The sequence below is a fragment of the Porites lutea genome, chromosome 7, assembly GCF_958299795.1.
Source record: "Porites lutea chromosome 7, jaPorLute2.1, whole genome shotgun sequence".
Taxonomy (NCBI): domain Eukaryota; kingdom Metazoa; phylum Cnidaria; class Anthozoa; order Scleractinia; family Poritidae; genus Porites; species Porites lutea.
Genome location: NC_133207.1, coordinates 31,011,615 through 31,039,178, shown reverse-complemented (window position 1 = coordinate 31,039,178; position 27,564 = coordinate 31,011,615). Strand labels below are relative to the sequence as shown.

At 37.7% G+C, this 27,564-nt stretch overlaps 1 protein-coding gene across 1 annotated transcript; it reads left to right on the top strand.

Annotated features, from left to right (window-relative positions):
- The first annotated feature begins 1,945 nt into the window (after positions 1–1,945).
- Positions 1,946–22,627, top strand: LOC140942661 (metastasis-associated protein MTA3-like). Its single transcript, XM_073391607.1, has 21 exons — positions 1,946–2,142; positions 2,700–2,767; positions 2,861–2,954; positions 5,707–5,836; positions 7,016–7,079; positions 7,957–8,074; positions 8,488–8,590; positions 10,221–10,320; positions 11,425–11,542; positions 11,929–11,999; positions 12,426–12,500; positions 13,077–13,135; positions 13,557–13,666; positions 15,021–15,134; positions 15,619–15,702; positions 16,842–16,906; positions 17,123–17,339; positions 17,833–18,255; positions 19,065–19,154; positions 19,535–20,006; positions 20,360–22,627. Exons 1-21 carry the CDS (start codon positions 2,109–2,111, stop codon positions 20,517–20,519), a joined length of 2,769 nt encoding a protein of 922 aa, XP_073247708.1. The 5' UTR covers positions 1,946–2,108; the 3' UTR covers positions 20,520–22,627.
- The last annotated feature ends 4,937 nt before the right edge of the window (positions 22,628–27,564 follow it).

The window sequence follows — 27,564 nt, the reverse complement described above, 5'->3', positions numbered from 1 at the left end:
AAGGTCAGTTTGTACTATTGAAGCGATTTTTCTAGTAATTTCCCTAGTAATGTGATGTAAACACTAGAAATATCACCGAATCCACTCATTTACATCTTCATTTATTTTAGATAGTGGATAGATTTGAAACCAAAGGATTTCGAGTACCTTTAAATCAGCGGTCTTTCACGTTTAAATTACCATTCATCATGTTTAAGTCTCAAATTTTATTAAGCAAACGATGACGAATACAAATGCATTCATCCGTAACCACTTGGTGTGGGTAGACCGTAATGGTTGGCTGTACGCCAACAAGCACAAGCGTTCACATTTGAAACGAGTTAATCTTGCAGAGTCAATAGTTTTCAAATAACGGCAGCTTCTATTTGCATATATTCACCATAAGAGTTTGTGTTCAGACCGGAAACGATTTCCTTCTGTAATGAGATGTCGCGATTGCTTCTACAGCTCACCGCGAAAGAACAAAAGAAGACATGGATGAGATTTATCAAGATCACCTTACAATTTTATTTTATGTCAAACTGATGGCGTATCCTCCGCACAAGTTCTTGTCTTGTGCAAATGACTTATTCATGAAGTAAAATTTCCATTGCCGCAAATTTGTTGCATAAATTATGGTTAAGTATTAGGGCTATATGCCGCGTTTGTCGCATTGAATCCTTGATTTGTTATACCAACAATTATCCGCCCCCGATTTGTTCAAAAGCGTGGCACCTGTAATCTGTGCATTGTTTATTGAATCCGCTTGCATGTGTCCGGCTCGATTCAATAATAGATAGCAACTATTATGCAATACTTATAAATAATCCGGATTAATATTTGGTACTGTTCCGTGAAAATTAATCGGCGACTCTTCTAGGTATATTAGCTCTCACTATTAAAACTTTCCAATTTACTGAAGGCAATCATACTATATTTTGATGCATCCTTCCAGCATAGTACCAATATTATTCAAATGTTTGTTATTTTAAAGTCTATAGCTGATGTTAGTCCCTACACTGGCTTCTCAGTTACGAGTAATATCTCAATGGATATTTAGTCCCTATACAGCTTCCACTCGCATTTCCTCCGAATTAAACAGAGTGAAGACCAGTGAACGCATTTTATTTCCCGTGTCCACTGTCCAGAAACTTCCATCACTTTCTTATAGGGACAAGCAACCAATCAACGGACAGATCCAGCCTTCCGTTTATTGTTGTTGGTCGTAACATACCCGCTTGTCAGACAGGATAAGCCGGTTTAATACTCTTCCGGCCGCTTCAACTACGGCTGCGCAAAATCTAAATGTGTCATCAAAAAAGTACGGTATCAAATTACGGACAGCATCAGGAATCAAACCCAATTTGAACAAGATGTATTTTTGAACATTTTTGAATTGAATGTTACATACTCTAGCATTCCACTCAATGACAACTGAGTTGATAGGTCAGAATGGTAAATGATAACTTTTACAACTGAACATGAAGCAGGAAAATTTGATTTTCGTTGCGATCTGTCAATGCTAATTACTTTAGCAGCAGACGTTTTCGTTCTGTTGCATATTGATATGTTAAACGTTTTTTCAAAGCAAAAATGTTGCCTTCATTTTCTTAAAGATGTCAAGGAAACTAGCACTGTATCGAACTGAACCAAAATATAGTTATTTGAACCCAAAATATTTTACAAAATTTAAACAGAATTATCAACTGTTATCATTCGAAGCCGTGACTATATGAACGCATTTTGCGTTATGTCGACTTGCGAACCAATCAAAATCAGGAACGCCTGGGCGTGCGTCGGTTAAGGTTGCAACCAGTAAACATACAAACAAACTGTCAATCACGCTTACGTCAATCTAAACAATCTGACGCTGTACGAAAGAATACGACTCTGTCCGAGTCTGCGCTGTTGCTTCAATCTGACAGCTTCGTGACAATACGCGGCGAGCCCGTTCCGTTCGTGACGTCAAAAGACGCGTGGTTCGCTGGAGGGGTGAACAATAATGGCCGCGTTCGTGTGTGGTGTATGACGTTTTCGGTGGAATAGTGCACAGGCTCCATGAAGAACTTGACATTTGTAATTCTTATTGATCGCAGTTTCGAATAAGAAACTCCCGCCATAAAAGTAACATGGCGAACGCATCAAATGTTTTCCGGGTTGGAGGTGAGTGTGATCACAATATAAACTTGGGGGAATTTTTGACGAAATGCTTCAACTTCCCTCGTCGTAAAAAAATCTTTGGGACGTCGCTTTTGTCTCCCAGATTTGATAGCTTCACTCTTTGTGCAAACCTCAACTAGGAAATAAAAGCTTTTCCTTGACAAAGGTGATAAGTTTTAACGCGCGGACGATTGCGTTATTTTGCCCGTCTACCGGGCGAGTGAACAAAAGCCGTACGGTGTACGAACTTGTCGGGGACATCATTACACACTGTCCCTTCTTTTCTTGAAAACCCGAGGGAAATCTCGTACAATTGATATCTGGACACTGATAATCCAGTAATTTGTCGAAAAATGTAGATACGATTCAATAAGAAATGAAACTGAAACCGACAAACTTTCCGAATTCGCCGCGAATCGTCGTTGTCGTTTTCGTGCGCGCGATACGGTTACCAACTAGCGGCCTGTCTTGGTGACCATGTGCGTTTTCTTTTGCTGCAACCCGCACAGTCAGTGAAATTAGACGGTGACTAACAGCCCTATTTTCTATGCCCTTTACAGATTATGTGTACGTTGAAACCAACCCGGCTTTACCGTATCAAATACGAAGAATTGAGGAGTTGACCAAGGTAAAAATTTAAGGTGGCTCTGTGCGTACTCATAAATATGTTAATTATGCGAGGATGTTTGAAAATGAAACACACTTCATCTTTTTTCTGAAGACAAGCAATGGACAAGTTGAGGCAAAAGTCCAGTGTTTTTACAGAAAGCGAGATTTATCCTCGACGCTGGCGTTGCAAGCTGAAAGGCACTTATGTAAGTATCAGTTTGTGAAAGCTTTAGTTTGTATCTTGTCAAAAAAGGTTGCCTGTAAAGTGCTCCTACGCTTTTCTACATTTTTTATTTACAGGTAGCAAAAAGTGGTGGTATAGTTTTTTCTTCTTCATTGTCCTCATAAAGTGGATAAATACAACTGAACATAATTTACCATATAAGTGACATAATTCAATGTTGACCTAGACTAATGTGAGGCCTTGCTTCCATGGTTAGCATTCTTTTCTTCCTGACTTGAGATAGTGCGCAGAAAGTATACCTTGTAAATATCCTTTAAGCTTTAGACAGAATTCTATAGATTCTGAGAATAAGAAGGCAGGAAATCACATCTCTGCTTCAAAAATTTGATTTGGGCATTTTTTTGCATTGTCATATATGTTTGTTTACTTTTAAATTCAAATATTATTTTGTAAAAAAATTTTGTTTGTGTATCTCTTCTCCTTTTTTTATTGTCATCTGCGAAAAATAATAGAAAAGAAACACACATTTCTGATTATTTATCAAGAAAGTTGGTCTTTTTTTAGATTTACCACAAGTCAATTTAAGTCAATTGGAGGTTCTAGAATGACATGAATTTTTCACTCTGTGTTTCATCTCTTTAGCACAAGAATTTTTGTATAGTTATTGTCAATAACGGTTCAGAGAAAGACATATACCAAGTTTTACTCATTGCTTTGTGTTTATATTGTTCCCAGTCCACTGTGTGTATCAATATTATTATTTCTAAGAATTACCCACTTTTTGAAGAAACTTTCCATTGAAAAGTGGATTTTTCTGCTGTAGGGAGTTGTGTTTATTTGTTAATTAATTTAAGAAAGCATAACAGAAAATTTGTTGAACTGTGCTCTGTCCTTACATGTACTATGCTGTGTTGATGAAATCACCAGTAAAATAGCTGGAAGTCTTAAGAAAGTAAAATATTATCTGCACCCACTTAATTTCCATTTTTCTTAAGATGATGACCCATGGTATTTGTGTTTTTTAATTTACCTTGTGCCCTGGGGACATTATGATTAATACTGATTTAGATATACAGTAACAATACTTATGATATTCTTTGACACACATGTAATTTGAACCCATGATCTTAACTATATAATTTTCTTGGATTTAAGAAGCTACTTTATATATTCAAATCCTTGGATAACTGCTGCTTGTAGTAATGATTAATATCATTACTGCAAAGTTCAATAAAATTAAGATCAATGTAGAGATACATATTAATGGTTGTCTTTCTCAAATTAAGTCAGATTCACAACTTTCAGTATAACTGAAGGTAGTTGTCCAAAAAGTTAAAACTTTTGGCTGAACAAAAGCCTTTGGAAGCCAGATAAACCTTCGAAGTTGAAAAAATTGTGGCTAACCAAAACTTAACTTTTCAACTAACTTAACCTCATCTTTTTTACAGCAAAAATCTGTAGACTGACACAAATTGATTTTGTTCCTTAGACTGGTGAACTGTGTAGTTCACATTGTGTTTGAGTTTTTTTCTGCGTACAGGGAATAGGACATATCTAAGTATATGTTGTGGTTCATTTTTTTCCTTTGTTCATATTTTTGAATTCAGTATGATACATTACCATAAACAAAGAGTTTTCCTTACTTTCACTGTAAACTTTCTTGGCTTTCCATATATTTGTTTTCTGTGGCACACTTTTCATGTTGTGCATCATACAAATTCACCCGCTGCAGTGCACTATTTTGTCAAGTATTTTTTAAAAGATGTACCAGCAATCCAATAATGCATGATTCTTAAAACTTTAGTTGACCTGATATGTTTGTGACTCTTAAAAATACATATGTAAATAATCCTCAGAAGTAAGATGGAGCTGATGACCAAAAAACAAGTTGTACCACAAATCTTGACACATCAGGGGTTTTATATGGTGTTGTTACAGTGTACAAACATGATGTGAAATTTATTTGCATAGTATATTTTTTTTGGCATTTTGACAAACATTTTCTCTAAGTGTGAAAATCTGAACCAAAAAACTTATCTAATGCATGCCCAACAGAATTGATTTTCTATCATAAAAGTTTTGAATTATGTCCATAATGGTGCTAATTAGATTGTACTTAACATTGATGGTTTTACTAATACTAATTTTAGGTATTTACATGATTTATTCAAACATAATGTCATGGTCTGGTCGTTACAAAGTAGTTTTTATTTACCCACAGTCCGTGCCAGTACTGGTTGTGCTTTTGAACAATAATATATCATGGTCTAATACTAAAAGTGGTAACATTTTCTAGTTCAATACCATACCACAATAACTGAGTCTGGGATCTTTGGTTACCAGACCAGTTCAGAATAAAAAACTGTGAAAAGTTTTTCATTAACATATTTGAAGGTTATTACCAATCACTCTGCTTAAAATAAATGCATGTTTTTTCGTGTGGCATGCCAAGATGTTAAATTACTTGACTGTTAGGAATTGTCAACATCTTCAGCAAGTTCTAGTGGAGTATTTGGTTACTCAGGCCTTGAGAAAAGTTCTTTCAGGTCTTCCATGACAAGCAGATTTTCTCTTTGGGCAAGTAACCTCACTTGTCCAGTGGGCAAGGGTCGACACAAGTCATCTTGTTATTATTTCATTGGCTAAGACAAGCTATGTGTAGATATGGCATTGGGCAATCAGAATGCCAGAGCTACTTGTACATGTCTAAAGGACAGGCTGGAATTCAAGCTTTTCATTGGCAATGTTACTTATGGATGTTTGTTTTTACACAGTGCAAGCTGAGGAAGATGCAGAAATTGAAATGGGAGATAATGAAATGGAAGATTTATTAAGGCATCAGCTGAGCCACAGAGAAGTATTTTTGTCACGGCAGTATGAAAACATCAACGCTAATACTATAAGGTAATATTCTAGTTAATCATATTTGATGATTTACAGGGAGAAGTGCCCGTTATTGAATTCACTAGGTAGAAAAGAAGTTGGTTAAAAATTCGTAAGCATTTTTTTGGAGATTACTAACTTAGCTGTAAGTTACTAGTCCAGGGTCTAAAATTAACTTTTGTTCTTGGTTCCTCTTTGGACAACCACCTTTTCTCTGATCTAGGTGTCCAAGGTGAAATCCCTTCACCTTACTTTAAAAGACATAGTCAGCTAGTTTTTCAAAGTGACTGATTTTTGGAAGCCATGAGTTTTGTTAAGGGAGCAGCAGTGAAAACAGATACCAAACTTGATTCAAATTTAATTCAGATTTTGTCCACCAAAATTGATAAAAGTAATCCTATTAATGTGGAAAATCAGAACTTGATTAGCCATGCTTAGGTCCCAAGAGTGACCTATGTCAATTTTCTCCTGACAGGATCAGAACATTATCAATGCTTTGACCTTTTATTTAATTATCTCAACTAATTCATTCAGGAAATGTATGTAGATCAATCTGGAGAATATTGGGCCATAAAGGGTTAAAACAGTTTTAGGCAAAATATGGACAAATCTCTAATAATGGTTACCTTACTGGTACTTAATTTCGCTGGTCTTTAATTTCGTGTTTTTTGCGATTGTAAAAAAATAGCAAAATTAAAAGCCCCGCAAAGATAAATCCTTTTGAAATTAAAAGCTGGTGAAATTAAATACCCATGTAGAAAATTAAAATGACAATTGACATGTAATAGCAACGATATGTATTGACAAACACAAATTGCTTTCTGGTTTTACTGGTAAGCTCCATTTTGTATCTTTTGCCATGAAATGATGTTAGTTTCCAAAGATCTCACATATTGCTTGTTCCAGTTATAAATCTAATTTTCTTAAAGGTTCAGACTTCTTAAAAAAAGAAAATGAAGTTGAGAGCGTTTAAATTGCAAAATTTAATGTTAACTTGTTAAAATTGTGAAAATAAAACCCCGCAAAATACTCTTTCGCCAAAATGCGAAATTACAACTGTAATTACCTGCAAAATTAAGTACCAATGAGGTATATAACTTGGGCATTAGCTTTAGCGCTTTAAAAGTTCATTGTTCCCATTAAAGTTGTTCCAAAGAAATTCCAAAGTGAGCCAGGTTAATTTATTTCATTTCCTTTCAGAGGGAAATGTTTGGTCACACTCTACAATGAAGCAGAAGTTTTACCAAAGTATTTAGAAAAAGAGGTGTGTTAATAGTTTAATTGAGTCATGAGTTGACAAAACCTCTGTCAGTACTTTAGGGAAAAGTAGGAGGTTGTGTTTTTGTGTTTTTGTGTTTTTTATATATTAGAGAAGGAATAAAATACAGTCAAACCGACTGTATTTCAAGCATTCAACCTCTTTAAAGCGCTCATTTATCAAAGTCCTGAAAATCATTTTCCTTAAATATTGTTAGTAGAACTTACTTGTATATAAGCCATCGTCTCCTTTATGTGGCCATGGTTATCTTTTCCAAGGTCCCAACAAGTAATTTTTTATGGTCCTCACCTCTATAAAGTGGTGACTTGGTCAAGCTGTACATAACTAGTAACATGATAACTAAAGTGTGCATTAAGTGTTTAGCGGTCTTTTATTTCCTTTCTTTTGGTACAAGAATCAGTAGCAACACTTTGGGATCATTTTCTTGAGGGACTCTTTGGTTTGTCAAACCTGTACATATTAAACGGTCAACCTCAAAGGGATCAGTTGGCCATTTGCCAATGGTGACTGCTTAATACAGGTTTAACTGGAAGAAAAAAATCTTATTACATCTTACTCCAGGATTCTGTAATCAAAAGTAATTCTTGTTTTTATATTAACATATTTAATAAATTCCCTCCTCCCTGATTTCTTCCCAAAGGCTTTTAAAACTACATTCCCCCAGTTGTTCAAACCCTGGATAGCACCATCCACAACATTTTCCGATCACTATCCAGTGGATAAAGGTTAACGAAATCACTTGCATGGATAGTGTTATTCACCCTTTGAACAACTGGGGCCAGATAATTATATATAAAGTATACCATGCTCATGAAAGCATGAGATAACTAGACTACACTTATCTTGTTTTTTTTTTACATAGGACTGGTTCCACTACTTCCTGGTTTATGATCCACAACAAAAAACCTTAGTTGCAGACAGAGGTGAAATGGGAATTGGGACAGCATATCAGGCTCATGTGCCCAAAACTGCTATAAAAGGTAATTTTTATTGTTGGAGACTAAGAGTTTTTTAAACCATTTATCAATTTATAATACAATGTAAACTCAAAATTTAAACAAACACTTGCAGGAGCTTGCTTAGGTTTTGTCAAGGACTTTCTTGTTAAAAATTTAATTTTTTCACAGTTAAATCTTGTCTTCAGACATGAAACTACACTTTACCGTAATGAGGCTATGTAACATGATCCTAACTAGAAGTAGCAACAGCTACTACATAAGATAAAACTACAACAACAATTCTGGGACAGAACATTCTTGTTTAATTTCCAGTAAATATGTTAAGTATCAATGAAAAAAATTACATGGGATCCCCTTTGGCCCCTCATTACTGCTGATGGTACTTCAAGATTTCTTGGTGATGAGCTATTTAAAGAAGCTTTTGTTCTTTATAGGGTTACAAGATGACAGGGATCTTTCAAAGCTTGAGACATTAGTGTGGGATCCAAACAATCCTCTACAAGATCAACACATTGACCAGTTCCTTGTAATAGCAAGGTATAATAATAATAATTAAAAATCCAGTGCTCACCTTTGACATTTTCAAGAACGTAGTCACTAAAACATGGAATGACCTACAACCACCTAAAACCACCTAAAACCATCTACAACCACCTACAACCATCTACAACCACCTCAAAAAAATTCAACAACCACCTACAACCATCTACAACCACCTCAAAAACATCTACAACCACTCGCAAACAATCTAAAACCATCTGAAACAAGGTATAAATGTCTGAAATAAGGCGAGACGACAACATGTCACGTACATGAAATACGAGAATCGAACAAAACATCCACTTCCCCCCCAAATCTTACTCTCCCTGGTCCCTTGTATCATCAACCATTAAGCTTAACACAAAACTTCCACCGCACTGTCCTCTTATCAAACTGCAAACGTGACCGCAAGCCCGAGGTCAGGTGACATTTTGCGGTTTGTCGTTTCCCATGAAAAACGTGATGCTAAAGGTCTCTATTATGTAAACAAATGAAACGTCAACCAAACGTCTCACTGGTACCCAGGGCAGAAAAAGCCAAATCAAGTCAGTCTTTCGACTACGAGTTTGTTATTTTATTTTATTATTTTTTGTGACTTGATAGTTCATTTTGTAAAGTTCTTTAACTCTTTTAATATACTTAGCATGATCTCGCATTTCATTTCGTGACTTAAGCCAATGGTTGATGATACAAGGGACCAGGGAGAGTAAGATTTTAGGGGGAAGTGGATGTTTTGTTGTCGTCTCGCCTTATTTGAGACATTTATACCTTGTTTTAGATGGTTTTAGATTGTTTGCGAGTGGTTGTAGATGTTTTTGAGGTGGTTGTAGATGGTTGTAGGTGGTTGTTGAATTTTTTTGAGGTGGTTGTAGATGGTTGTAGGTGGTTGTAGATGGTTTTAGGTGGTTTTAGGTGGTTGTAGGTCGTTCCATGTTTTAGTGACTACGTTTTCAAGAACCAGTCCTTGAGAATTAAATATTATTGGTCAACAAGGCTCCGGTGGTAACCCAGCCCCTTCTAGGCTTCTGAGGTTCATAATAAAAATTATTATTTTAGCAAGCTGTAAAGCTTGTCTTTGACTTTTCTCTGGAGCACAGTGTCCCTGCACACCTCAACAGACAACAAGCCAGTGAATCTGTTCAGATATCTTTAATGACCAAACCTAGGCCGGCCTCTAAGGACTTGACAGAAGCTTCCAGAGTAGGAGGGAGGGAAATAAAGAAAACAGCTACTCCAAAGACTAAGCAAGACACATGTGATCTGATTACAACATGATGTCAGTCAGTGCCCAGCTGGTGTAACCGCTTGGTGTCCTAGGGCTAATTAAGTTACTCCCTTGGAATATGAACACTTTTTCCTTGCTTCACTTAACCTTCCAAAACCTATTTTAATGACAGACTAGCTAGTGGCTTTAAGCAAGGAAATAAAGCTATATGTACTTGCATCCAGCGTTTAAAAAAGTAGGATGTACTCTTTTTTAAAAAATCAATTTTTATCCAGGAGTATCCAATTTAACAGATTTAGTGTAAATGGAGTAGCTGTTGATCTGGACCTCTTTGACTAAAAGTGTCTTTTACTTATCCTTGTAAACCACTTACAGTGTGTACTGGTTATTTGTTTGTTATAGATCCGTTGGAACATTTGCAAGAGCACTTGACTGCAGCAGCTCAGTAAAACAGCCTAGCCTTCATATGAGTGCTGCCGCAGCTTCAAGGGATATTACTTTGGTGAGTGACTTTTTTCATTATCCTTAGTAAACCAGTAAACTTCAAAGGTTGAATATAGGCCATTTTACAGTTACAGGTGGAAACGAGGCTGGAGTTGACATTGTTTGGATACAACCCTTCCTGCTTTATTATGTAAATTATGTTTTTCTTATTCAAACTGGTATTTTTAAGCATAATTTCCATAAGAAAAGGAAAGAGGTTTGTATAAAACAAGGTCAACCTCGGGCTCACATTCACTCAAAGGCTGGGATTCTAAGCTCACAACTGTAAAATGATCTGTTGTTAAAGATATATCAGATGTTCTTGAATACTTGTCATTTAATCTCCTTCTACCTCAGGAAAACTTTTTCAAAAAGGATAATGGTGTGGATCTTAATAGGCCATTTGCACCAAGAGGTCATATGACATTGTTTTTATGAAAATGAAAGTTATATTATTTTACCTTCAAAAAGCACTTAGTGGGTAATATGTTAAACAAAATAATAGTGATTTGGTTTTGAGTAAGTTCATAGCTGGTCACATGACCAAATCCTGATTTTTAAAATTATGAATTACTTTCTGAACTCAAATCTTGCTCCTAACCTTCAAGGAAAAATATTGAAAAGATGATGTGGTAACGTTTGCAGCACATCTCAGAGTAACTCGAATGTTTAACAAGATACAAGCAAAAAGAAGTTTTGGCCACCATGTTGGAGGTGCCCACAATAGCTCGTTCCTCATGCTACGCGTAATTCACAAGTTAAAAACTGAATTAAAGTGGAATTCTGATTTTTTTTCAAATCTTTGGCCAAGGTGGCAGTTGAGGATTACAGTGTTTTACCGGGGAAACAGGCCAAATTGTGGTTTCAGGATTGGGATTCTATTGTCCAGTGGAACCGCAATGTACATGTAACGACCCTCTATATGAAGAAGTCCTTGTTGAAATGAATGATTTTCTTTACTCAATTAATAGTAAAGTTTTATAAAAAAGAGCCTTGATATAACAAAACCTTGTTATAGCGAACAATTTTTGCCAGTCCCCTGGCCCTTCATTATATGAAGGTTCTGCTGTACTTTGAATATTTTGGTTATCATTTTAAACATCAATTGACAAATATTTTCTAGGCTCATGGCATGTTTATACTCCACAATAACGGTTACAACATTGGCAAGGCAATAGCTAATCTTGTTCCTGCTGGTGGACCTGTTCTGTGCCGGGATGAGATGGAAGAGTGGTCTGCAGGTTGGTTACTGGTGACATTCAGTTTGTGTTGATGTGGTGAAGTGAAGGTGTTTCTTCAGTAGGATAAATCTCTGTTTAGAACTCTCAATCCGGATTACCTGAGCCCATTGGAAATTGAAGGGATTGTGTTTATAAATTCCACCCTCATATGGAGAATTCAGGGAACCATTCTTAGCAAACGTAAGCAATGACAATGGAGACTGCAACTAGAGCGGGAAAGAAAGCAAAGCATGTGTATCATGTGTACATTTCTTTGCAGTTGCTTGACTTCCATGATGTGTGAAAATTCCTAACTTCACATGAAAACTTGACATTTAGACATAATTATATCATTTGACATTAATGAGTTAAAGAACTATTTGTTTATCATTTTTTTGCTATTTTAGGAGAGGCAAACTTGTTTGAAGAAGCCCTTCAGAAATATGGAAAAGATTTTTCAGACATTCAAAAAGACTTTGTGAGTAGCTCCTTATGTAGATTATTAATTTTATGATAGATGTTTCAGTTTTTAGAGATTTCAAATTACATTCTTTGCTGAGTTATTATTCATTGTCATAACACCCACAGTAGTTATGGCTATTTACTTTACTCTATGAATAAGGGTAAAAAATATGTAGGTCTCAGAAAAAACTTTTCACTGGCTCAGCCTTTTCAGTTGATGAGCAGTTCTCTATATACCTTGGACTACTCAATGGTGTATCATTAAAAGACAAAAACTGTTAATCTTGCATAAAAATCTTGGTTTTGCCATCATGGTCAAAAAATTGAGTCCCTGACAGATTTCAAACTGACAAGCTCGAGAAAGTAGTCGCACTAGACTGCAGAGAGTTGCCAAGAAAGCTAGGTTTTACACTAAAGCCAGGTTTTATTTTGTTTATTTTAGCTTCCATGGAAGAGTCTACCAAGTATAGTTGAGTATTATTACATGTGGAAAACCACAGACAGATATCTACACCAGGTATGCAGGGAACTTGAACAAAATTAATAATACTTAAATATATTTGGAAGTTATCTCGACCTTTATGTTACCATGCTGATTTGGGATGTTTTTAACAGACAATCGTCTACTTTGTTACTGAGGTTATTTTTAATGATTTAAAAACTTCCTGGTTTATGTGTTTGCATTTTCTCTAAATTTAACATGAAGAAAGGCATGGTTATTTCAATGTATTACAGTGATATTAAGACAGAGTGTTTGTACACACAGTAACTGATTGAATTCTTTCGAGAACTATTCTTGGTTTGCAACCATGTAACAAGGCATCCATGTTGGGTGTCAAAATTTGTCGAAGAATTTACATGACAATACAGCTTAGTTCCCAGAGGAGAGAAAGGCTTTGATTCTTGACCACTAACATGGCCACCAAGATGTCGTGTGCAAACCAACTATTGTTGCAAAAAAAAATAAAGACAGGGTTAGTATATTATCATTGTTCCAGCTAAAATAATATACATTATTTACTGGTAGACATGTTTATATCATTGTTTCAAAAGTACCATTTGAATAATATGTTATTATTTTTGTATTTTTCAGAAACGACTCAAGGCTGTCTCCAAGGAATGTAATTTAACACAGATATACATTCCTGGGCTGTAAGTTATTATTGTATTCTTGATCACAATGTCACTTTTTTAAATAACCCTTTCACATGAAGATTGGTTTGACCGAGAGGCTTTTTTAGAACACTGTGTAATCTGTTTTTTTTTAAAGCTAGAGGAACTGAAAATTTACTTTACAAATATAATATTGTCAGTAACAGTGGTCAAACCAGGTCTCTGAGATTTTGTTCGTTTTTTATTTTTTTATTTGTTTGTTCAAAAATGATGACGTTGTGTAGATTGGAATTTAATAAGAAGTCTATTAATTATGAAATTATATGTGAAGGTAATTCATATGCAGTAACATTTAAAACACAGGAAATGTCTGACTTTTAGTAGCAGCTAAAAATGTTCAGTTTCCCAACTTTTCCCTTGCTCATGTTGTTCTTTTTCGTTTTATTTTGTTCTTGTCTAGGGGTGGTAGTACAACTCAATCAGGAAAAAAACAAACATCAACTATAATATTGACACCTCCGCCAGGTGTGGCCAGCAATCTTGTGGGTGTCTCGTGTGAGAGCTGCTATGGTATGTAGAGGTGACCAGTGAAGTCATTTTATTTCTTTTGCAGTAGTATTATGATGGTTGAAATACTGTTGCAATAGTTTCAAGAATAGTGGTCTTCGTACAAAGATATGAGGGGTTTCAATAAGCACCGACGGCCGACGAAACGCGTCAGCTTTTTCGCTGACAAAGATCAGCTACTTTTTTTCAAGAAAGAAGAAGCAACTAGTTTGAATAACAAAATTTATCATAACAAATTTTTGAATAACGTTGTAAACAAAAAATTTATTATAAAAAATTTATCATAAAATCTGAATGTAATGTGTTTTCATGATGGCCCACTGGTTTTCCCTTGATTTAGTCACGTGAATGCTATATTTCAGCCATTTCTCATAAGTTTCTCTATAGGTTTACGCAGAATTAGTTTACGAGCTAAAGCACGTCATTTAGTTTTCATTTGTTCATTGCTTGTAGGAACTGATTGTGTGACTGATAAATATTATTGAAAGCTACATTCTCTTGAATGAAAAACACACTCTTTTGTCTTTAAATTTAGTCCCCAGAACGCTGGAAATCACATTTTAGGACTTTGAATTTTAAAAAATGTCTAAGGCAGAACACGCACAAACCCCCTCCTCACCCTCCCTAGAAAAAGGGGACCAATTGCGCTTTGTTCATATGTTCGTTACTCTATTCAAACCTGCTGGCTACTTCAAATTTTGATTGAAACCCCTGGATACTATTGCAACAGTGCATATTTTGCGATCATTATTCCAAATCAGATGAATTATAGAGAGATTTGCCTTTCAAATTATGGACCATTTATTACAAGGGTAAGATTCTGGGGACGTGTATTATCTATATTTGTAAAAAAGGCTTATTCAGGCAGTATGACAAGTCAAATAAAAATATAACAACAAATAGAATAACTTAAATGCTCATGGTCCCATTAGTCAACTGTCTCATTTAATGTTAAGTATGTTATAAATTGTTTTTACTTAAATTCTGCTCTCTTAAATACGTGGCAGGATTAACTCAGTCAGTAGAGCGCTTGACTGCAGAGCGGGAGGTTGCGGGTTCAATTCCCAGGGTCGGACCAATACTCAGGGTCTTAAAATAACTGAGAAATGAATGTACTTCCTTTGCCCTGCAAATGGCTAGACCTTCGCGTGGCTTGGATGACCACGTAAAATGGTGGTCCCGGCTCTAGTAGGAAAATAAGTGAAACAAGTTAAATAAGTGAATTTTAAGGTTTAAACCTCACTTGGAACCTTACAGACAGGCCACACCCATGAACACCTAGCAAAGTTTGTTTTATCTGGCAGTTTTTGATGGTTTATCTATTATATTCATTTTTTTGCACTTATGGTGTGCACAGGAACCTCATCCCAGCAATGGTATCCCTGGGGTGTACCAAACTCCCAGCACAAGTTCTGGCTTTGTACACTGTGCTGGATTTACTGGAAGAAATATGGTGGATTAAAAAGACCAGGTAAGCATATTAAACTCATTCAACAAAGCCAGATAGTAACCACATCATCAACAACAATAATTATTCAAACTTAAATTACACATGACAATGCTTGTGCCCATGATTAGCTTAAGTACATTAGTCCAGACAGGCACAAAAAAAAGTGATTGATTAAATGAATGAATACAAGCCTAGAATGCACTCTAGTCATTCGTTTTTTATGTCTAGTTTGTATCAATAATTTTTGTATTAGTTGCTGATGAAAGTGTGACCTATAGATTGGATGGATAATATTCATTATAATAAATTATTTAGCAGCACTTTGGATAAACAATCTAGTTTTTGTTACAAGCTTATTTTTATATATACAAAGTCCAAGGACAGAATCTTGGGGAACAGTGCAGCTCTAAAATAAAATGACAGCTTTCCAATAGATTTAACACACTAGACTCATTCGGTATGCTTACATAACTGATTAATTAAAAATCTCTTTTTCTTTTTTTAGATGGTTTATCTGGAAAGGGTCATGGAGGCGGACTGGAAACAAGATATACATGTAGAGTGTGTGGCAAAGTGTTTAACAGAGCAGGTTTGTGAAATAGATGCTTCACAGTTAGCTTTTTTTTTTTAATTATTTTTTAAATAATTTATTTTTTAAACATCATTTAACATAACATTACAATAAACTTTACAATAACAGGGCAGCAAATAAAAAGGCGGTGAAACAGTAAAATAAATAAAGTAAATAAGTAAACAAACAAGCAAAATAAAGCGAAATACGAAGGTTCAACAGATTAACGACAACAAGCAGAACAAATAGAAAAATGTTTGCTAAATTACTATAAATCCAACACTAATCAGAAATGCACAGCGTGGTCCACTTATGTCTGTATTTGTTAAGATTTCCTTTTGTTATTGCTCAGTAAGCTTTACTCTAAGACCGACACGGCTGGGAAAAAGAAATATTAGCATTCTCAATACTGAATCCTGACTGAGCTTGCAATAGACCTATTCGGCTAACTCAATGTTGTACCCAATTCAAATCTCCCGGGGATAAGATTCTTTGTGTATTGTATTTGCATTATAACGTTGCATTCACATTTAAATGATATGGAAATTCCTGAAACAAAACGTTTTATTCCCAAAGGGGTTGAATTGGGTACAACATTGAGTTAGCCGAATAGGTCTATTAGGCATGAAATAAAGTTGTCTTGGACTGAGGATGTGGGTACAAGACAGGATATCAGTTTTTACACTTGCTGCATGATTTATTTATCGTTTTTGGTGACAGCATTCTTAATGTCTTGAACCTTATCCAGTCCAAACAAATTGACTGAAGGGTATTTAGGGAAAACAAATTTTTTTTTTTTCGTGTGGGTTAGGTTTTTTTTATTTTTCTTATTTTAACATTGCCCAAAATACCATTTCATCGTTCACTAAATTTCTGCATGAGCATTGTGTTCAATTTCTCTTGGTACAATTATAACACCTAAGAGAAATTGAAACTATGATTGTTCTGCATTTTGGTAAAAGTGAATTGCATTGCGCAAATGAAATCTCCTTTTCTATTAATTGTTGTGGTGTTTGATAGATTTATTAATAAAGTGCTGTTGCTTTTGGTCATTTGGCAGACAAATGCCATTCAGTGTGTGAGAATCGTTGGGAATTACTGAGAATAGTCCTTCTACAAGAAAATAACTTCATTTTTGACATTTTTCTTATCTGCAGAGCGTCTCTCCAGCCACATGTCAATTCACAAAATGTACAAATGTGCAGTGTCACAGTGTGACAAGGTCAGTGTGGGGGTTTACATAGAAAGTTTTTTTTTTTTAAGCATAGAACGAGTATTTTAAGGTTGAGTTTAGTAGCACAGTTGTGCCTTATGTTATGTGCGTATTCTAATACTCCATTTTAATGACATTTCATAGGGAAGCAAGCAACAAGTATTTTTATGGAAGCAAAGAGTTAAGATGTAGGTTCCTTTAACCTGCTTTTAATTTTTATTGCAGGTGTTTAATTCGCGTCCAAACCTCACTCGGCATCTAACGGCTGTGCATGGGTACAGGCCACCCAGCCCACGCAAACTAAAACCCAGGTCACCATTCTATATGAAAGCCACACCGCTGACCAGACTTGCTCGGCGGCTCTGTCAGGAACTGTATAATAAGGTGCATCACTGTCGAGTGCCCGGAGGGGCATTAAACACACAGGAAATCAGATCCCAATGTATGTGCATTAATTTGACTCATAACTCTAAATTTTGTAATCGCCGCAGTTTCAGATCATAAAAGTATGAGATTGTTGTATTTAAGCATCTCTGGTTTAACTGCCTCCTACCTGCTTGCGCTGAGAGCATGATCTGACGGGCTTGATCCAGTTAGCGTTAAACAGACCAATGAAGCTCTGTAACTGTTAGCTCCTACTCTCGTTGAGGGAACATATGTACGGTCAATTCTCTCTAAGTAGTAATCTCTATCCAACGGAAGCTTAGAATTAGTCTCTTTCTCAAGTCATTTTCTTTGACTCTTTATAAGGTGGATACCTTCAACCTCGTTTCCAGGGCTTTTTCCCTTAGAAAATAGAAATAAGCCTGGGAACGAGGGCGGGATACCTCTTCAAGAGGGACAAGTGCCGATTTCAACTGTTTCCTCCTTAGAGAAAGTCAACTGTTATCTATCTTGTATTCTCTGTTGTACTCAAATCAAGGTTTTCTTTTCAGGTTTAAAGAGACTTGAGACACCCAACGCAGACGCCATAATCAAGGCCAAAAAGCAGATGAAAACGCGAAAAATCCACGATGTCGTGGACAAAATCAAAGCAAATCCTCCTAAACCGCGCAAACCAAGACCGCCAAAGCCAACGCTCCTACCCATCCCTAAGGAACAATCGCCAACCGCACCCTCACCACCCACCCCTACAGGACATTCAATCACCTCCCCCTCCCGGAAAATGATTCCCCCTTCCAAAAGTTATGTGCCGATTCAGCCGACCCCACCCAAGGCGAGTGACTGGAAATATGCGGCTATACCCTCAGCTAAACCTGTTGTTCAAAACCAACCGCTTCCTACACAAACCAGTAACCACATGATGTCTCGGAAGAGATCTCACGATGGCGGCCAAGTACAACAGAATGGAATTGATGGTAAGATACTAGAGATCATTAGGTTACAAGACGAGGATGACTACGAGGGCAAGGTGTTATCAATACTAAGTAGTGAACCAGCGTCATTTTAGCGGGAAAACGTGGTAGCCGTTGTCATTCTACTTCGAGCACGTTAAGCGAGATTAGGGAGCTTAAAGGTGATGTTATACGGGATGATTCGCAATGACTATTATTAGCGCAACGCAACGTTGCAACATTGTTCCAACAGTGCAACGCTTTGTTCCGACGACGACGGCGACGTTAACGAGAACGGCAAACAATAGGTTAGATTGGCAAAACACCAACCCTGCACATGCCGAATTTCGCGTTTTATGGAGGTCGTGAAATCAAGACAACGACTTTTGCTTTCTCTTCCTGAACTTCGATACAGTCTTTTAGAACTCAAGTCCAGGAAATATTGCCAACATTTCTCGAATTGAATGACATGGAATAAGCGCGATCAAGTTTGAAGCAGTGCGGCTTCACTTTATAATTGACGTTTTCGTAGCTGTCGCAGTCGTTTTGCTTAGGCTCCCTAATGTCGTAGTGACGGAAACAAGTTATCAAATGTTAGGAGTTTTATTATTTTGCGATCAGGAAAGGCCTTTACCTCCTTCATTAAAAATAACCGCTTTAAAGGATAATAAGAAGATGACAATCAACGCAGATACTGTAGCCGACGCGCAGCGCGGGAAAATGCTCGTAAATTTGGCGACGCAACGTGAGTTTATTAGACAGTAACATACCGTTAACAATGTAAACCAAAGCAATCCCAAAGTCAACCAAATCTGGTCTGTTTATTTCTGCAGGCCCTTCACCAAAGAGGCTCAGCGCAACTTCTCCTTTAGGAAAGAAAGGCTGCGAGTGCACGTATTGTGGCAAGATTCTTCACAATCAGGGTGAGTCTCTTATGTTTCTCCAGAGGATGGGGGACTGGAGAGATTTGTTTATTCATACTATATATGGAATTTGCGTAAGTTTTTTTTTAAGTGTTTCCTAGTTTAGAAAGAAAACTGCAATTTTTCCAAAAACTCTTTCATTTTTACGATACTTTTAACCTGCTGATCGCGTAGGCTTATTTTAGCGGGCACTGGAGGAAAAAGACTGAGTCTGCCAGCAGATGAGATTCTGTCTTTACTGGCTCAACGAGTGATATTTCTGATATCTAACCATCCCCTTCAAGAAAACGAAAAACAACATTTTCATGAATGCCAAGTTCTTACGTTGTTAATGAACCAGAACTGAAATGTTTACTCTTTCTTTCTTAATTTGTTTATAGCAAGTCTAATACACCATGAACAAACAATGCACACGTCCACCGAGCCACCAAAACAGCGGTCATACCCAGCATACTGTGACGTCAGTCCTGCTCTAGGTCCCGGATCTACCAAGATCGTGCCTTACGCCCAACACTCAGTGACGTCATACATTAACGGCCAGCTCCATGTAGAACGAGCTGTGCCCAACTATGCTGCCCAAAGCGCGGGAAACAAGCCCTACCTGCTCCCCAAACCTCCTACTGCTGCACCTGCACCTGCACCTGCACCTGCCATCAAGGTAGAGGGTGGAGTGACTGCAAATGCGGCGAGTAATACTGTGCCAAACAAAGTGATTGTAAGTCAGAATACCAAACCAGTCGTCCATAACAAGCCAGCTCCGTCAGTGAAGCATGTTATGACCAAAGGCGGTGTCCATCCACAGTTTATTGATCCCCCCGAGGAGTTCCAATTCTTGTCGAACAAGCATTCGAGGTAAGTAAGTTGGCATTATTATTATTAGAGAAATGTTATAACGGCGAAGTTTCTAAAATAAAGTATTCAAGTTTTATTCTACAATTTTGGTAACTAGTTCATTACTTTGCCGTCGCGATCGGTCCACCTACTTTATCTTCAAGAGATTTTCTTCTACTTATCGATTAGCCTTATTTTAGGCGTTCAGATTGTGACAACAGCGCAAAAAGATGTTAACGGGAAAAAACCAGCAAGGAGTGGGGTAGGGGTTGAGGAAACGCCTGCTCTACTACTCTCCGGGTTGTTGCAAATAGGAGAATGGGACCCCTGTGGTCATAGCATTTACCCTTTCTCTGTTATTTTTCTTTTCACAGGAAAGCCCGCAGGGCGTTGTCAGTTGAGACTCAAAGGAGAGTAGCTCGGAGGCCATGGAAAGAGGTCAAGTGTAGTGTCAATCTTCGTGCTCTAATTTATGCCATGCCCCAACCACCACAAATGGATGCTGTTGAACCTATAGTCATTGATGATGACTGAACAAGAGTCCGACCTTTTGATGTCATTGGACCCCTGAGGGAGATTTGAGAGTTACAAACGTGATAGAGGTGTTTTATCGCGTGCTTTGCTTTCTGAATAACGCTTTGCGGGGCACTTCTAAGACGGTGTGCATAAAACGTGCACACCACGTGCTCGTAATTCCGAGTTCACGCGGATGGGCGTCTTAGATCACGTGAATGTCCACAAGCACAAGGATCACTTGACTAAATGGTCCGAATGTGCTCTGCACAAAAAAAAAAACGCTAACTAAAAAGGGCGAAACTAATTACCGTCTACTAGATTGCGATTTCTTTTAACGGAATATTTGTTTCCTGTTACTGGTGTCACACTTTTGACAACCGATTGCTGTTTCATTGGCATCGGAAAATGTGGTTCGACCCGATAATAATAACTTAGTGTTGAAGAAACCCGTACACGTGTTTCGTGGAATTTTTCGCACTGATTTTTCACCGTTGCTTTTCCGCAGTTAGGCATAGCACGTGGGTTAAGTTGGCAAAGACAGGCGTTGGGTACATCGCAAATTTTATCTTATCTTGTCCCGAAAGATGACCAAAGTTTACCCAGGTTAAGCCAAATTTTAAGCAAAGTTTCTTTACTTGAAACATAGTTAATTGAGTGGAATGGTTATGAAACCCGTCAGACTCCTTTGTTATATGTTTTTGTGGACCTGAAAGTGCACAACGTTCAAAAGAATTCCTATCATTTTGATTGTATTGACCAATAAAAAAGTTGCATTAATTTATTCCGTAACAATTTGCCAACAGAAAACAAAGGATTGTGCACTTTCAGGGTGCTTCCAACATAAACTGCAGCACTGTTGTTTTTATCATTGATGTTTCCCGCTTTTCATAACCAGTCTCCTCTAATAACTATGCTTGGAACATGTATCTGGACCTTACAAAACACAGGCCAATCTTATCTCCGAAATCCAGATATGACTACACAAAATAATACCCTGAATAATCGAAAGGTGCTATAAATCGGCCTTCTAGGAACCGAGACCATTCACGGCTGTTTTCAACCACGTTGCTAGATTGAAAGTGTTTTGCACTCATACTGAACCATGCCCCTCTCGTTTGTGTTCTTCGTTTTACTCCACAGTACATTTTTCTTAAGTTATATATCCGTTCTCCGCTTTCCACCTATCTTTGCCAACTTTTTCTGAGTGCAAGCGAATTCTTCTGTGGTTGAGTTTCGGGAATGTTTAGCGATGGTCAGGTATCAGTGTAGATTAGAGCTAATACAAAGAAATACATATAATTCGCAACTGCGCAGAAAGACCTTAAAGTAATATGTTTTCAGTATATTGTACAATAGAGTTGATGGCGTATTCCTTTTATACCAAGAAAACTATCTAATGCATCAGATTTTTATTTTAAAAGTCCTTTGTGGTAAGTGTTTTGATGTATATGTAATTATTTATTTGGTCTTTGATAAGACTGTAAGTGGGAAAACTAAGAAAAAAAGCTAGGATTGAAATGCAGCTTAAACCCGTCTTCAGAACAAACAAATGATTGCCATTTTTAAAGAAGTTTCCAACTGTATTTTGTTCCTATATTTGGTTCCTTCAAGCTACGAGCGATTTTCGTACTAGTGTCCCGAGTAATTATCGATTACTGACTTCGGCAATTACCTTCTTCAGCTCCGAAGTCTTAATACCTTACGACAGGCTCAAGCATACCAAGTTCATGTATAGCCTCTTCTGCAGGGAACTCTGAAGGGCTGGAGAGGGCGTCGAACTGAACTCCTCTCTAGTTTGCTTCTCTTTTATACTAGGCGATTAATTAACCTACCCTATAGACCTAAACGCATACGATCGTTTGCACTTGATAACGGTCAGTTACGAAAATTGAACAGCGCGTCACGTCTGCCTTGCGTGTCGGTGTAAGAGGGAAATCGCGGTAACCGTCATTCCGTATATTCTGCGCTATTTTCTTGCCAGCACCACCCTTCAGGTCTCTTCCAGGAGCTTTGGTTTCTCCTTTTCTCGTTTTGAGAAGAAGAAGGCTACCTTAACTTATGCTTGAGGCAGATTCTTAAAGACTAAATTATCCTTCAAGACCTTCAATAAAATTTGTATATAGTCATTATGTGTTTGTTGTTTCGGTTATTATTTATTTATTTGATTTTTTTGGGTGAGCAATCACCAATGCCATCAATGTTTTCAGATCGTCGAGCGTAGCTCGTTCAAGGGCCTGTTTACATGAAGGTGGGGGACCCCAGGTAGGTAAGGTAACATGTGGCGGGTTACCCCACCTAGCATGTAAACGTGATCACATTAAAATGAGAGATTGTATGGACAGGTGGGTTACCCCACTTAAGCGGGTTACCTCACCTACCTGGGGTCCCCCACCTCCATGTAAACAGGCCCTAATAGACCTCTTTAGCTTGTATGTTTTGCTTTCCATTAGAGGTCCCAGGGGAACTTAACCTTTTGTCTTTTTATAAATCATGCGTTCATGTGCAGGTGAATAAGACGAAATTTGAAAAAAAGTTATCATGAGTATTATCACATGACCTGACTTGGGAAAACAAAACGAACAAGCTTGAAAGGTCTATTATGCAAAAGGGCGTTTTCCTTGTTTCGCGGAAACAAACATTCCAATGCATGCGGGGGCGAGACAATCTCTTATGTAAATCGTTCAAATGAAACTTAACTTTTTGAAAAAAAAAACTGATATACAGCAGGTGTCTAGCTCATTGCTTTTCTATTTTCTATCTTTCTGTTTCGTGGCGGAGGTTCAGAAATTAGACCTCTCAACTTTGGGACAAATTTCTTTTTTTCTCTCTTTGCACGCATCAGCAAAATTTGCGAAAAATTGGAGAATTCGCGAAATTTAAATTCAAGTGTTGAAGCAGGTAGAAAAGGATCTAACTAAATCTGCGATTTTTGCGATTTTAATAATAAAAGAACTTTCTAATATACGTCTGATATTATGCAAATGGAATAGCACGGATTGACAGGATTTGTTAATGTGCGTTGTCATACTGATGTGGCTATCAAACCAAGATCCAAGGTTTCTGACAGAAGTAAAAGTTGGAACACTTGCATTGTGGATTGTAAACTGGCTTATCTTTACGTTGTTCAGTTGAGCACGTGTACCAATCACAATGAATTCCGTCTTGTCCTCATTAAGTTTCAACTTATCTACTGTTATCCAAGTTCTAATCTCCTTAATACAATTCTGAACATCATAAATAGCATCCAGTCAGGGTTAAAGGACAGATATAACTGTGTATCATCTGTATAAGCAAGTACGTCAGGAAAATGGGTTTCAATCACTTCAAAAAGCTTGCCGGCGTACATTGTAAAGAGCAGAGGTCAGAGGCAAGAACCTTGTGGGACACCATAATGCACGTCGAAGCTATCTGAGTAACTGTCATTAATGAATATACTTTGGGATCTGCCTTCAAGGCAGGATCCTAACCATTGCAGAGCAGTGCCAGATACCCCGAAACTAGACTCCATACACTTCATGTTCAACCGCATCAAATGCGGCGCTTAAATCAAGCAGAACCAACAATGTAACTAACTTTTGGTCCTTATTGCAGATTGCAATAAAGGATATAACGAGAACTGTTCCATGTCTTCCATGTGACTGTGAATTTGATTATGGACAGTACGCTCAGTCAGTTTTGAAACGAGCTGAAGATTGCTGACAGGTCTTAAATTCTGAAACGAGTTGTAATGGCCAGGTTTCTTGAGGAATGGCGAAACAAGTGCATTCTTCCATCCAGGTGAAAAATAAGCTGAAGACAAAGACGAGTTAATCATACAGGTGATGACAGATAGAAGCTTATCTTGACAGTTTACAACCATCGATGTAGGCATGGGGTCGAGCGGGCACATTTTCTTAGCCGACCTTTGTACGAGCTGAAGGAAATCTTCTTGGGATAGCAGGTGGAAGCTGAGTAATTTGTTCTCAAGTGCAGAATCTACTGGTAGCAATCTGTTAAGTTCATTTGGTTCGATACCAGTGGCGTCAAGAACTTTGCGGATTTTGTCAGTCTTCAGGAAAAGAATCTGCCAATGTCATTATCAAACAAACTGTTGTCATTATATTCAGAAAAACAAAGGTCATCAATTGGGGCTAAGAGTTTCTCTGTCGCTCTGAACAGCCTCCCTTGATCAGTACCATTTTCATTAATAAAATCTGCGTAGAATTCTTTTCGTGCCCTGTTCATGATAAAGGTAGCATTGTATTTCATTTTGTTGAACAATAACAGATCAGCAGGCTTTTTCTCAGCTTTTTGACGTCGTCTCTTTGCCAATGCAATTTCCTCACTGTACCAGGTAACTTGTGGTCTAGTTTTCACAGTTTTAGTCTTCAGCGGCGCATGCTGGTCAATGACGCTAGACAGGGTAGAATTGTATTGGTTAACAAGCACCTCAGGATCTCTAGGTACAAGTAGCTCCTCACAGTTAACGCTGCATAGACCAGAGGATGTAAGGCTATTCTTGAGACTGTCCAACTTAACAGATCTTAATTTTCTGTAAGTAAGTTCCGTTCTGACTCTCGTTGCGGTTACTTTTGCCAAAATACTACAAACAACAGATCCATGATCAGAAACATACGGTGGTGACCTAATGATCTCATTGACCTTGCGGGTGATGATAAGGTCAAGTGCGTGACCCCGTTTGTGGGTGGGCTGATTAACGTGCTGTTCAAGACCAACAGACTCAAGTAGACATAAATAACAAAACAGCAAAGAGAAAAGTAGACTCAAGTAGGTCCAGGAAGTAGCTAGCGTCAATATCAGTGGAATGGTCAACATGTATATTAAAATCGCCAGTTAGTGATCAATAACATGACAAAGAACTGCGAATTCGAAAAATTGACAGTAAGGCGAAAAATCGTCAGACTTGTCATTTTTCGTAATTTTCGCAAAGTAGCGCGAAAATTCGTAAAAACGAAAAATCTCAGACTTGCGATTTTTTGCAATAGGTCATAATTCATGCTTGGCTCCGAGGCTAGTGGGAATAAAACAAAAGAAATGTATTATTCGTTGCTGAGCCCTAAGATGATTTCTTTTGTTTTATTCCCCCTAGCCTCTCAACCAAGTCTATTTTCGCAACTGGCTTTCGAAAAATCTCCTATTTCACTGGGAAACCCCCTGGGATGGGTTGTTGTTTCCACGACAACTCATCCGGGGTAATTCATGCACGGCAAGAGTGTACAAGTTCTTCGTACACCAGCCCTTGTTATTGATAACTAGTGTTTTCTTTGCGAACAGTTAATACTTGTGGCATCAAGATCCAGAACTCGCGAGAAAAAGGAGATCTGGAGACAAGGACGGTAAACGCACTGTAAACTGAACTCGTTGACAACACAGTGACATTGAAGATCATTGAATTTAAACAATGGAGTTCCTCCTTGAACCAGTCACGGAGGTTGATGCGCAACAGTTTTGCGTGCAAATAATGAAACGCCTCGATATCCAGCGAAGAAACGAGCATTTGTGTGATGTGATTCTAGAAGTTGGTGAAGATCAAGCTCGATTGAAAGCTCACAGAAACGTGTTATGTGCCACCAGCCCGTTCTTTTACAACGCCCTCAACACGGAAATGAAAGAAAAGGAAGAAGGAGTCATTCGATTGAAAGATACAAGCAAAGCTTTGATGGAAGAAGTTCTAGAATATTTGTACACAGGATATGTTGATATCAATGACAATAACGCATTCGAATTGATGGCTGTAGCAGATTACTTTCTTATAACAAGCTTGAAAGTACTCTCCAGTAAGTTCATTCAAGACACTTTGTGCGCTTCAAACTCTATCATGGCTTATTATTCCAGCGTTAAATACCAATGTTCTGATTTACGAGAGGCAGCCAAAAGCTTCATTCTTGCCAATTTTATGGCCGTGTCAAAATCCAATGACTTTCTTAATTTGAATTTGGAGCAAGTCGAAGAATGGATTTCAAGTGATGAAATTGTTATAAAAGGCGAGAAAGAAGTTTTCATGGCTATTTTGATTTGGACTGAACATAACACTGAAAGAAAAGTAAGCTTTTATGACTTATTTCGTCACGTTCGTTGTCATTACGTATCACACAGTTTCCTTACCACGGTTATTTTGCAACATGAACTTGTCAGAGGCCAAAAAGAATGTTTTGATTTGGTTGTAGATGCCATGAAAGAGCTGTCAGATGAAACAGGAGCACAATTTTGGAAGCATTCACCAAGAAAGTGTTTGAACACCCCTGAAGATGCGGTATTTGCCTTTGGGGGTGAAAATGGTAACAAAGTATTGTGTTACCTACCATCCCAGAACAGTTGGTGCAACTTAAGAGACATGCATGCATATCGGGAACCCGGTGCTTTTGCCTCAAGTGCTTGTCAAGGTAGACTTTATGTCATTGGTGGACGTTGGGGAGAGAGTGTCTGCTCATGCTATGATCCATTGCTGGACACATGGTCTTCTATCAAACCCCTGGCAGAGAGGCTTGATTTTGCTGCGGCTGTGTCATTCCAGAGGTTATTGTATGTCATTGGTGGAGCAGATAACACTGGAAATAGGTTGAGAACTGTAAAGCAATATGATCCCAGTACAAACTTGTGGGAGGAAGTTTCTCCCCTGAGTAGTGCCAGATCCGATGTGTGTGTAGCAGCTGATGAAAGCTACATATATGCCATTGGAGGGTATACAAATGTGATATCTGAAAAATGTCTTGATATTGTTGAAAGGTTTGATCCTAAATTAAACTCCTGGAGCAGAATTGCACCAACTCAAGCTAAAAGAAGAGGGGCTGCTGGTGTTAGTTTACGTAACAAAATTTTTGTTTTTGGGGGTGTTGATCTGTCTGGTGGATGTCCTTGTGAAGTTTATGACAAAGACACAAATGTTTGGACTGAGATCGCAAATGACATTGCTCCAAGGTACCGCGCAAGTGCTGTTTGTGTCAAAGGACAGATTTTTGTGTTGGGTAAATTTGGGGTGAATCAGAATGACTCTCAACAACACTTATTACAAGTATATGATGTTGAGGAAAATGAGTGGAAACTTTGCTATAGTCATGGCAAA

Coding starts and splice junctions, on each gene's coding strand:
- LOC140942661 (XM_073391607.1), top strand. CDS start 2,109: ATGGCGAACGCATCAAATGTTTTCCGGGTTGGAG. Junction 11,543..11,928: donor GATGGAAGAGTGGTCTGCAG/GTTGGTTACTGG, acceptor TTGCTATTTTAG/GAGAGGCAAACTTGTTTGAA. Junction 13,667..15,020: donor CTCGTGTGAGAGCTGCTATG/GTATGTAGAGGT, acceptor TGGTGTGCACAG/GAACCTCATCCCAGCAATGG.